General features: G+C 31.9%; 1 protein-coding gene across 2 annotated transcripts in view; it reads left to right on the plus strand.

Moving 5' to 3' along the window:
- Nucleotides 1-13,515, plus strand: part of INPP5E (Inositol-3-phosphate synthase) — a 107,990-nt gene that overhangs the window by 47,705 nt on the left and 46,770 nt on the right. The window contains exon 7 of one of the 2 annotated variants that reach the window (XM_085814476.1): nucleotides 1,000-3,494. In XM_085814476.1, the coding sequence (XP_085670602.1) occupies nucleotides 1,000-1,025 (26 nt within the window). In that variant the 3' untranslated portion in view covers nucleotides 1,026-3,494. Of the gene's footprint in view, nucleotides 1-999; nucleotides 3,495-5,246; nucleotides 5,415-13,515 lie in introns of those variants that run through there. The other variant, XM_085814467.1, reaches the window with a different exon arrangement.

Here is a 13,515-nt window from a genome sequence, read left to right on the forward strand (position 1 = left end):
CAGTTGTCTAGTGTTCTCTGGAGGCTCGGGCATCTCTTTCAGTTGCCTAGTGTTCTCTGATGGGTAAGATTGGGCCCACGGCATATCCCTAAATATCCTACAAATGTTCAATGGGATTAAAACTGGGAAAGCACCCTGGCTAGTCCATTCTTTGGATATCTTAGCTTTCCATGATCTTCTCAAGAGCATGAGTCGTGTGTGATTGTGCATTCTGATCCATAAAAACAAAGTCGGGACCAGTGGCACTCTGTAAAAAGTGCATGTGGAGAAGATGACTTCAGTAACCGACTCTGGTAAATGAACTGTTAAAAATATAGAGCTCCATCCATCTGTTCATCATAATGCTTCCCCATAGAAGCATGTAAGGATTGCTTCTCCCCATTGGTCTCTTTCCCTGATGTTAGTGGGATAGAAGTGTGTTAGTCTATAACATCTGGCACAGAGAATTGTTTGTCAGACTGAAATGACTCTTATCAGTAAAGAAAACATGACTCCATTGATGAGGTGTTCATTCTTTATGTTCTCCACACCACTGTAAACAGTCTAACCTATGGGGTGCTGTTAATGGTATGCAGTGTTCAGGACAGCAGGTGAATAGGTCACCTTTATGAAGCTGTCTGGTCACATTAACCCGGGATACCCATCATTCAGTTCCTGTCACATCTGCTGAGCAGTGTTGCATGCTGTCTTATTTTGGTGTCTTTTCACCTTCAGGGCAATATGTCAGGCATCAGTCACTATCATTTTCCTTGGCCGACTACCACCAACCTTTCTTGCAGCTGTACCTATTGTTAGAAGCTATCCAAGCTTGTGAAATAATACTTTTATTAAATTTAAATCCCTGGATGACAGACATCAAATTGTGCCTCTCTTTAAAACTTGCCAATCAGTCTCCTGTATGTAAAAGCATCCTGTTTTCTTGCAGCCATATTGCATGTGCAGTCTCACTTTCACTTCTAGAAGGTTGTCTGGAAATGAACCTTCCTCTTTTCTTTTCAGGTTGCCGTGCACACCCTGACTCTTGACATACTCCTTTGTTGTATGTTGCTCCTGACTCATGCCCTAGCATTCCTTCTAATGCCATGTTGATATTTGCATAAGCGTCACCTTTCTACTGAATTCGCTTTTCATTGTACTGATCACAAAAAGCCCTTTTCAGCAATTTTATGGCTGTATGTTGAAAAATGTATTTGTTGCTTAAGTTTAGCACACTAGTATAGTAACTGCTTATATCTGGTTGTTATGAAAGTTTTCCACCAAAAAACCATCTTAATAAAGTTAGAGAAAAACATGAAAGCAGTACCTTTAGTGTGGTTAGTAATCACCACCTAAAGTTATGATTTTCTGCCAACATTTTGGTAGTTTTTCAGAGCATCTGGCCCTGAAACTTGGTGGCCGCGAGTCCAAAAACAGATAAACCACATTTCAGATGCCCTGTGCAGAATGGAAGATAGCTCCATCAAGATGTATCTGCAAGTGTGAAAAAAGGTAGAAGTCGAAAGGAGCGATTTCCAGGCTATATGCTGGGTGTAGCAAAAGATCCCATTTGAGTCAGTACAGAGTCCAGCTGGTGAATGCAGACATGCGTGGTCTTGCATTATCTTCATTGAACATTACCTTTTTGGGGCGGAACTCAGTCCAACGTTTTTCCTTGATAGCAGCATCAACTCAGATTAGCATTGTGCTGTACACCTGTACTGTTGAGGGTTTTACCTTTTTCCAGATACTTTGTGAATAATACCACGGCAATCCCACCAGATACAAAGTAAGTTCTTTTTGTTAGTCAAATTGTGCTTTTCGATGCTGCCAACAGGTTCACTGTGTGCAGCCCAGCTCTTTTTTTTTACCTGTGTTGTTTAAGTAAATCCACTTTTCATCATAAGTAACGATCTGGTCCTGAATTTTGTCAAAAGTTTCTGTCACTTCAAATATCATCTGCATAAACAGTTCACGTTGGTGTGTTTAATCATATTTTGTCATACAATTTTTGGCATTTGAAAGAGGCTTGCTTTAGAACACTGTTGTGAAATTTGTAAAAAATATTGTTATCATTAAGCACAAGGTGTCTGAAATGAAGCTATCATGCTACCAGATTAGAAGCATCATTTACTTCCAGTTCTGTTGAAAAAGTCAGCTACAGAATGTCACCAAATCATGTGTTTATCTTTAGGTGCTAATGTTTTATCATATGACACTGTGAAGGTTTGGTACCGAAAGTTCAAAAACAAGGACTATGACATTTAGACAGCAGAGGACTCTGTACTGATGTTGACGAGACCTGCATGTGAGAACTTGTGGAAGAAGAAAAGTCTGCAACCACTTGAGAGCTTCCTAAGGAGTTAGACATTGCTGACATGTTCATTAGTTGCACTATGTATCATATAAACTTGACGTACAAGTTAAAATGCTGGTTGCCGCATGAGCTAATTCAAGCAGATAAGGACAAATATGTTTGGGCCTGCACTAATCTGTTCGAATATCAGTGCAAGGAGAAAATTCTGGATCAAATTGTCTCTTATGATGAAAAGTGGATTTAATTTAACAACACAGGCTGAAAAGGGGATTGTTTGGTCCAGGTGAGCCCTTGCCAGCGTCACAAAGCACAATTTGACTGACAAAAAGGTCATGCTTTGTATCTGGGGGAATTGCCATGGTATTATCCATAAAGAGTATCTGGGAAAAAGTAAAATCCTTGACAATAAGATGTACAGCAAATGCTAGTCCTTGTTGACCCTGCTATCAAGGAAAACATCGAACTGAGTTCCAGCACAAAAAAGTTCCATCAGGATAATGCAGACAGGACATCCGAAATGAGGTTGAACTGTTTTTAGAATCGCTGCTACCAACTTTCTGGGTGAAGGCTTTGAAAAACTACCAAAACGTTAGCAGAAAATCATAGATTTGGGTGGTGATTCCTACCTGCACCAAAGATACTGCTTTCATGTTTTTGTTCCCTAACTTTATTAAGAACGCTTTTGGCAGAAAACTTTTGTCACAACCAGATATTTGTCTTCAATGTAGTAAGCCTCCAAAAATGTGGGGAAGATTTTGCCCATACTGCTGTGTGAATCAGAACATGTGTTTCAAGAATTATTTTGTCCATAACTTTGTCATATATTACTTCTTAATTTTAAGTTGAAGAAAAGTAATTTATTGTTCAAAAAACTAAAACTAAAATAATACTTTCACTAGTTTTGAAGTCCTTTTTTTTTAAATATATTCTGTGTTGTTTTTATCTTATAGTAATATATGTTAAAATTATTTTTGTTATCATTATGAACTAAGAAATTTATTAATTCTTTTAAAATTATAAATGCTTACAAGGACCAAAGCTTCAGAGATGTACGAACAAAAGTTTGGAATTGTTTCCTTCAATAAGGAAAAGTTTACATATCCCACTAAGAGTATATTTGTGTGTAAATGATTTATGATTTTTGATAAATGCTGTATTGCAAAAAATATTTTTGAAAATAATAAATATATGGTGGTTAAACTGTAAATTGACTTTTGAACTTTTATTTACTTTATAACTGTTTTATTTAATTGCATTATTTCATATACTCAAAACTCTAAAGAAATTGTATTCTTTAATCCTATTTGTATATCAATAAAGGTGGCGGCATGGCACTCATCTAAATTTCAGCATGTTTCCTCCCCTGCTTTTATATGCATCTAAGCCACAGTTGTGTTAATATATGCCACTACACGAGAAGTGCTGCTGTTCATCTCAGTATAACCCACATAGCCAGGCTATGATAAATGAAGATCTTCATCATCTCACAAGGGCAGAATATTCTACCCTTATAGTTTAAGATTTAAATGCTAAATATCCCAGCTGAAATTCAAGAACTATGAATCTGAATTGAAGACTCTTAAATAATTTTGCAACTGTATATGGTATTAAAATTATTGGACCTTCTTTACCTCTCACATTAATCATAATGTGACTCCAGACATTCTTGATATCCTGTTAACAAAAGGAAGCAATCCTACAGCACACTTAGAAATAATTGAAGAACTGAGTTCTGATCATTTGCCTGTCTATTTTAATTTTCATGTCTCTACCCATATAGTCCCAGAAGTAAAAATATTATCAATTGAGTTAAATCCAGAAATTAACTAGAAAATATCAGTTGCAGCCCTCAACTCAACAGTATCTCAGCTATTGAATTAGCCATCACCAAACTGCATGAGTTTATGGGTCTCTCCATGTATATGGGTATTTTTGTGTTTTTTCCAATGTATAATGTGGATATTAGCCAGTTTTGCTTAGAAAGTCCTCCACAAAGGCATCCGTTCCCTTAGGCAGATAGCCCTATAGTGTTTTGCATAATTGAATAAAACCAAAAACTGGTGCTAATTTATATAAAAATTCCTTAACATTAATTTAGTCCCTCCAGTCTATCCTATATCATGGGATAATAGCACTAATTTCTTTTCTAAATTTTTTTTATAAAGTTATGTGAGAATGATGTACCAGGCTTTGTTGCATAGGTAAAAAGAAAAAAGCAGTTATACTAGAGAAGTAATATATATGATGTTGATACAGAATGACCATTGTGTCCTCTGTCATCAAAATCTTCAATAAAAGCAAAAGCAAAATAAAATGGAACAACTGATAATTGAAATAATATCAGTTATGCCAAGATATTGAAGTATAGAATCTCATACTAAAAATATATATTTGAGAAAGTCTGACAGAAACTAATAAGTTGATCCATCTGAATTTAGTTGGTAATTTCTTATTAATTGTGATTTAATTGATAATTCTGTATTATTAAATAATTTCGTATTTAATTGTTAAACAATAAATTCCTTTTATGTACTGAAAAATTAAATGTTTTAAAGCTTCTCCTTCATTCCACGTCTTTTTAGAGCATTATTGAAAGCAGGTGTTATACTAAAGAAATTGTACAATGATCTACAGTGTTCACGTCAGCTATTTGTATAATTTCTGTTGTATCTAAAGTCTAGAATTGAAGGACTGGAATGATTGATTAAATTACTCTAATCCAAAAAGCAACACTTTCGGTGTATTATTAAGATAATTAAATAGTTTTGTGAAGTTATACTTTTTGAGACCATTGAAATTACACTAAACTGATTAAAATCATAATATATTTTTTCTTGTTTATAATTAATATTTTAGGCTGCTCGCTACCTAATCATTAGTTAATAAAATGCTTTCTTTTTACCACAAAACTAATTTTATGAACACTCACATGCTATGCATTTTAAATTTGTAGATGTTACCTCACGTTTTGACTGTGTTTTCTGGGCTGGTGATCTCAATTTTAGAGTTATGAAAGATAGGCGTTCTGTTTTGTCTTTTGTGGAAGAAAGAAATAGAAAATGTCAACCTTCTAGTAACTCTCTCATGAAACATGATCAATTATGTATAGCAATGGCTGAAGGTAACTTTTTTCAAAGTTATTTATTTTATTTTTTAATCAGACAATGTAACCAAGCTTTCATGTGAAAATAATTTTATTCAGGTGAAAAATCAGGAAAAATAAATAAATAAAATGCTTCAAAACTTGCGTAAAACTAACTGGAAAGCATAGTACAACTGTAAAAAATATTCTCTGAAGGTAATTAGCAGAAAAGATCTAGTTGCATGTTTAAAAAACTATTATTAGACAAAAGCAATAAATAAAATAATCATTTGCATTTACATTTACTTAGCTTAATGCAGTTGATGATCTTATGTTCAGAATTGTTGCTTCTGCTTCTTGGCTAGCATGCTTATACAGAATTCGTATGCATTTCTGCACATGGAAATTAAGTACCTTTAAGGACAATTAATGAAAACAATTAAGGACCTATCTGCAAATAGGACCTGAATAAATTCAATTAAAGATAATATGTATGCCTGAACTTCACTTTTATAATACCATCCTAAGAATGAAATAGATTGTAAGTAGTATGTATTATTATTATTAAACTTTTAATAAACATAATTATAAAACAAGTTTTATAATAAACTCAACTTTAAAAAATTTATCAAGTAGCATTAAATATTTTACACTTATAATAGCTGGACTTATTTGAAAGATTAGTGACATTTTATTTATGGTTTACTAACAGTTAGCCTTATGTTAATTTTTTCTTTCATGTCTCATTTTGTCACGCACTTGCTCAATTTAGACGTTTAGTAAATAGCATAGGCTAAAATGAGAAGTAAAATCATGATCAGCATGATTCATACCAGAAAACTGAATGTTGCCACCACTGCTGCTTACCTAGAGAGAGACCTGTTGATGAGAACAAACCTGAAAGCATGATGTAGGCACAGTTGGCAAGTTTTGAAAGTTAAATGTGCTCTGTTTGTCCGATGCAGTTCAAGTTGTAGCTTCATGTAGAATTCCTGCAGTTGTAACCCAGTTAATATAGTCTAAGGTTTCAATAAGCCACTAAAGCACCAGAAGTTGTATTATTTTAAGTAAAATAAGTTTTATATTATAAGTTGTATTATCATTGTAAGTCTCACTAGATGCAAAGAAAGTTTTACATTAATTTTTATATTTTTGTGCTGTATTTTGTGACCATGGTAAATATTAATGAAAGACAATAACTCACTTTAGTATGCAGAGGTAACTTTTAAGGGTGAGCAGTTAATTACAAATAATTAGATTAGGTAGTTAGATACCCTTAACTATTATAGATTTACATGACCACTATTATTATTATTTTTTTTTTTATATTTTAAAAATGTTTGTCAAAAAAGCATTCAGAATAAATATGAAATGTTATGTATGGTAAGGGCCAAAATTTTGTGGCAGAATTTTTAGAATTTAGTGACACACCGAGCAACAAAATCTGGTATTGGCAAAGCTTTTAGAATTTAGGAAGGCACTAGGCTGCAGAATGTAAGTCCCAGAGGAGATTGCATCTGGTAGGAAAATGCCTTAGTGCCAGCTCTATGTATGATGCATTAAGACATGTAAGATGAATCTTTTAAACTGTGAATTATTTTATAAACCAAAAAATTCCTTTCTATAAATGCCTGTCCATGTGATAAGATTAGAAGAATTTTTGATATTTTCCACGCTTGTATCTAGTGAAAAGTATAAAGGGAAGATAAACAAGTTAAGAAAAAGATTTCTGGTATCAGAGGTAAAACATTCAAATATTTTCATTGTTCTTCCAAAAATTCACCAGAAAGTATGAAATTCATCACAAACTTTCTGTAAAATATGTCCATTATGTCTTAATACTATGAAGGCATTTTTTATTTGGTTACATTTTTCTCGAATTTTCTAAAATTGTGGGTCTCTATATCTTACCTTCAAATCCTTCTAAACTGTCAAAGTTGCAAAGTCGTCTAAAATCCTAAAGAAAAATCACCACTACCTATTCTGTAACAGCAAAAGCCAGAAACCTTTTTTTCTTTAAAGAGGTTAAAAAGTGTAAAATTAATTTTGTAGAGAAAACTGATGTATATTCTGTGAATTTTGAATATTCTGAGGCAATTATATGGTAAAAACTTTTACTGTGAAAAAATTAAAAGGAAGTCACTTATAATTAATTACATAGCTACTTTTCTTTTGGTAAGAACTGTTTCGTAAACTGTGCTTTGTAGCATTTATTACCATACGTATTTTTCAGATTCAAAATATTGTACAATAAGTCACCAAAATGGAAAGTAATGTCACTTTATAATAATATGATGGCAAAAAATAAAAATGCTTTATTTTAATGCTATTTCTTAAATATAATTTTAATATATTACCATTATTTTAATGATTTTCCAATGTTATAATGGTTAAAAAAAATCGTCGAAAAATTCTCAGATCTCCGAATTAAAATTTTCTATAGAAACTGATCTTAAAATCGCCAAAATGTTGATAAGTCGCCAAATTTAGAACCGTTTAACAAAAGAATTAACATCCTGAAAAGCAAAAAGTTGTTCAAGAGCTCTTAACAACAAGCTTCAAAAAATGAAATAATTTCGAACATATTAATATAATGTTCCCTGTATAATGCCCAGTTTATTATAAATATAATGCCCTGTTATTCGAAATAATTTTGAACAGGGCATATTTTCTAATATTAGAAGTGTCTGAGACCCTATGGAAGACTGTGAGGAACAAAAGAAAAAATAAATAAATATAATAGCTAAAAATAAAATAATTAAATTTAAATTAAGATAAATGTAAAGAGATAAAGAGGAATATAATAAATTATTATGTTAATTTAAAATAGTTAAATAGGAAAAAATAATATCAGACCTTGTATTATTTGAGGCACTGGCTGGAATAACAATTCCTCTTAAAAGCTAAGAATTAGCTCAGCCGATCTCCATCTCAGTTTGAGCCCTGATTATACGTATAATGTATATATAATTATACATATAATTCCAAAGAATGACAGATTTTTTTCACTTTAAATATTGATTCTAATGGTATATAGCAGAATTTTTGAATGGCAGTATATTCCTGCTATCATATAAATCATGTACTTCTCTCCTGCAAAGTTTCAAAGTTTTGTATGCTTCCAAATTTTTTCAACTAGACATCTAAACTGATTATTATGTGTATGATATGGTGCATGTATGGTTAAAAATATAGTTGAGATATTAAATGTAAGAATGAGTTGCTATACCACATTGTTTGATAATTGCTAAGAAATGGGGTCATTTTTTTATTATAGCTAATAACACTTTATTACTTCACTAGAACATCACTTAAAGAACCGATACACATATTTAATAGAGAATACAGTTGAGCTCTGCCAGAACAAATTTCAAAAGATTGAAAATTTTGTTTGCTTATATCCGGTGATTCACTACATCTGATCTGATGAGAGAAATGGATTATCTCACAAAAGCATGTAAAAGTTGAGTAATGACTAGAAAAAAATCTGATTAACACTGTCACTGCTAGTAAAAAATGTGAATAATTAATCTAATTTAAAAAATACTATTGAAATTTAATTGAAATTATGATTATGAGCAGTTATTAAACTAGTTGTTAATTATTTTCCAGTCTAAGTGTATGGCAAACTCATTTGCCGTTTTGAAGCATATGTCCAGATTATGGCATATTAAAATTGGTATATACTAGCAGATTATGGCTTCTTTAAAAAACACACCATTTCAGAGAAATGCTTCTTCAAAATCTCTATGCTAAACCATACTAAACTTTTTCCTGATGACCAAATTTTTTTCATGAGCAAAAGTTACAGAATTTTGATTGTTTCATATGGTAACTGTAGTTTGGATAAATTGCATTTTTGCAGATACCAGTTTAATTGCATATGTTTCAAATTTTTTTAATCATAATCACCTTATCTTTAATACAGAAGCTTTACATTTACTATTTACCATGCAGATGAATTTTTGACACAGAGTGCAGAGAGTTTTGTCAAAGGACATGCAAGAGTTTTGTTTTTCTCGAAAATATGAAAAAAGAACATAATTTTGTTACCTACATGTCTTATTCCTTCCCCTTTGACAGCACAATTACTTCTTCCAAAATATGTATAGTTGTGAAATAAAGATGTAGTAAACTTTTATAAAAATATCTTGTGTTTTGCAAAAGACCTAAAAGAATGCAAACCCCCTATTCAAATGATATAACTTAACCTCTTATTGCTTATCCCTTTAATTTTCATGGGCAATATAATTGTATCAAAATTTACTCATCCCATGATATCTGCGGGCATGTGTTTGTTACCTATACTGGAAGCATATTACCTGTATTAAAAGTGTTTTGTTCATCAGATTGGGTTATTTATTCATTAAATTTCAAATATTTGTGTAAAATTCATGAATCAGTATGTAGATTTCAAATGTAAAGTTTATAAGGTTTATCCTAAGTTTATAACAATTATCTCTACGTTAAAGCTCATTTCCTATCTCTCCTAATTTCAGCTTACAAATTCCTTACCAGACTGTTTTTAGAATCACGTGAAATGTAAATGAGAAGTATAAGTATTTAAGTCAAGTTCCACTGACTTCGAGGGAGAGAGAATCAGAGTTTCAGACTAGCACGCATTTGCCTTTTGGCTATGTCTCTCTAAGCTGTTACTGTGCTCGACCCTATTACGGGTCTCTGATGGCTTTGTTAGCTAATTCGATATTTAGGGGCCCTCTAGTTAGATTTGTGTCAGCTTCAGCTAAATCTCTTTAGTTAGTCATTAGTTTAAGTTCTTATTTCTTACACTTTTGAGTTTAAGCCCAAGTGGAGGCTTTGCTGTATGCCCTTACGAAGGGGCCGGCTGTATACCTTTAGTTTGATCAATAAAGGGTAAGTGATTATTTGCTTAGCAGCTCACTAAATTCCTGAACACTTAGTTAATAGATAAAAGGGAGGAACACTGGAAGTTAAAAAAATAGGAAATTTTTAAAGTGATTTTATTAAAAAAGTTGAGCAGTCAGGGAGTTGAATAGCATTTGTGCTCAAACAAGAATCATCTGAAAAATCATAAACTCATTCACAAGTACCTTTTAGTGAAAATTTCCATCATTTTTCTCTCATGGAAATCTTTATAATTCAAGGCTCATAGATGACTAGTTTTAGCAGAAGTTAGTTGAAATGTAGCATAACCATGTAAAAAACTTCCATTGCAGGGAAGAATAATCTGCCAATTTGAAAATTAGATCCTGTGAATCTTCTATATTTTTAATTCTTACTTCTTTCTGGAGGGGGGGAATGTGAGATATAGAATAACAAATGCTGATAAAAATTTCTATTCTAGTATTTCTAAATTTATTTCTGTTCTTTCTAAGATAAAGTAAACTGCCAACATTTCATGCTTTCATCTTTCAGTAAACTGCCAACCGTAACTAAAATATTAATTTTGCATGAAAATTAATATTTTAGTTCTTCCCATACTTAAAATATATTGAGATTAAATTTACCTTTAAATCTTCTTCAATAGGGGTGAAATTTATATGCAGTTTTTTTTTTTTTTTTTTTTTTTTTTTTAAAGCCTGAAGGGCGTTACCTCAGAAGGGATATTTTGGCATTTTGCATTGAAAACTTTAAATATAGGTTCACTTTTCAAACTGTTGCCACCAAGTATTGGAGTCATATATTATATTTAAAGAAATTAAATAATGAAGAATCTGCATAAATGTATACAGTCAAAAGTTGTTAATCCGGACTCGTCGGGACTTCGGCGATTCCGGATTATAGATCATCAGTTTAAATCTGGTAAGATGGCATGCAGAAATTATGCAATTAAAAATATGAAACCGTAATTTATGAAATAAAGAACAATTATGATCTAAAGGGTATCAAAATTTACAAAAAGAAAAAGCTTAATATTTATTTGTTTACTTTATTAAACATTTCTTTCAGTGTAAGTTGTTTAAGTTGCTTCGTTTCATGTGATAATACTTTCTCTTTAATTCTATTAAACAGACATAATTTCTTCTCCAGTTACAAAGTTCCACTGTTCAAGTCCTATAATTGCTGTGTCGAGAATACCGACGAATTTGTCAATCAAAATTTTTTAGTTTTCAATAACCTATGTGTCACTTTCTTCACTATCGGAAGCGAATTATAATGATGAGGAACTTGATTTAAATCATATCAAAGACGGAGTACATCGAATTGAAATACTACATTTAGTAAGGAATTATAAGCCAAATAAAATAAAAACATCTGCCCTGAAGACAAGAATAGTGCTGACAGATCAACTTCCAATTCATTGCGCGCCGTGTCGTTTCCCTCCCCCCGCAGAGCAGCGTGAAATTGATAAACATACTTATGATTAGATAATCAAAGGATATGCCTTTATCCATTTTTGCAGCAATTCCACTTTCTGTTTAATGGACTTTGAAACATACTTTCGCTTTGTAGATCCTTTACATATTAGTAAATATATATCGGAAATTCTATTTGACATAATCGAAAGTTCAAGCTTACTTTTATAAAATTGCTCTAACAGTCTGCAAAAAATAACAAGCCGGATCCAATTCGAAGATTAAGGAACAACGCAATCTGCAACATTAACTGAATTAGATAATTTTAGCTTAGCTTATACCGTCCGTTATACATTAAACACACATGCGTAAACGTATATTTGCAGCCGTAAAGGCCCGTCCACACGAGGACGCTCGCGACATAGTTGACGCAACATTTCTGACACCAGCATAAATTCGCGTGACGCAAAAGACGTAAAACTGAGTACGCTCCTGTCAAGGCCAACTTATACTTATGAGTACTCATAAGTATAAGTTGTTCTTGCTCCTGTTCAGCTTTTTTGCTCGCAACGCGCGCGTATAGCCAATAGCCGACCGAGTTCTTATCACGTGTCATAATCAGAAAACCTTCTTGCTTACCTGTTTCAATATGGCGTCAGAAACACACAGAGATGAGTTTTTGCTTAGAAATATCATAACTGTATACAGCAATAAAATTATCAGCATTGTTCACGCAATCTTCAGATTTCTTAAACCGTATATATTGGTATAAATTTAAAATTCTTATTAAAGAGGAAAACTATATTTATAAAGCAATGATCCGACCAGTATATCCATATGCTTCACCTATTTATAACACCGTAAGTAATAGGAACCTAAATAAATTACAGTTTCTACAAAATCAAAGTTTCTGCCTTGCAAAATTCTCCTTATAATTATTATAAATATTGGCTACATCATGTGTAATAAAAAGCTGTATAAATATCCCAATATTAAATACACCAAAAACTAACTTCAGCAATATAACAACTTCTAAAATAAAGCAGTTGACTACGAAAGAGTATTCAATAAAATACAATTACGAAAGTTTGGAGGAAAGTTACAACTTGTATCATAACAGCAATCATTTATTGAAGTTTAATTAAATTACCTTTGCAGCGACTTCTACTTGTTACATTATTTTTCACAAACACTGCTATCACAGATAGCTGAGTGGTCAGCGCATTGCTTTGCAAATGGAAAGGTGGCGAGTTCGAACCTCACCCGTAGACAGTATACAATTCAGTTAGCTTTTGTTATTTTGATACGTGTTTCTTATATTTAATCATGAATCATTATATTCTTATTTTACCTATTATTATTGTTTTCATTTCTTATTTTATTAATTATTATTATTGTTTTTAATTTAGTTTCAAAATGTGCATTGCAAATAGAAATCCTTATGTAATAATATATCTGCATCTCTTTATCATATATCATCTATAAATTCTCTCTTTATTTTTACTTTATTGCATATTTTATCATGCACATAATTTCTCATAAACTGTACAAAGTTTGAACCTCATTCTAAATTCAAAAATAAATAAAAAGAAAAACAAAAGACCAAGGGAGGGGCAGTTAAAAAAATATGAAGTTGGTTTTATTATATGGTGGATGATGTATATAAAGGAAATTAAGTACCGTAATTTCGCACGTATAGTCCGCAGACACGATTTTATATAAAAAAAAATTTCAAAAATCGTCAGATAGTCCGCGGACTATACATCCGAAATTATGTTGTTTTAATACGGCAATATTCCCATGCTATTTAAACACATCCTTTTGTTTGCGCCAATTTCTTACCGCTTTCTCGTCCACTTCAA

The sequence above is a fragment of the Stegodyphus dumicola genome, chromosome 1, assembly GCF_044657685.1.
Source record: "Stegodyphus dumicola isolate Sdum_Otavi_A_Nest chromosome 1, ASM4465768v1".
Lineage (NCBI taxonomy): Eukaryota > Metazoa > Arthropoda > Arachnida > Araneae > Eresidae > Stegodyphus > Stegodyphus dumicola.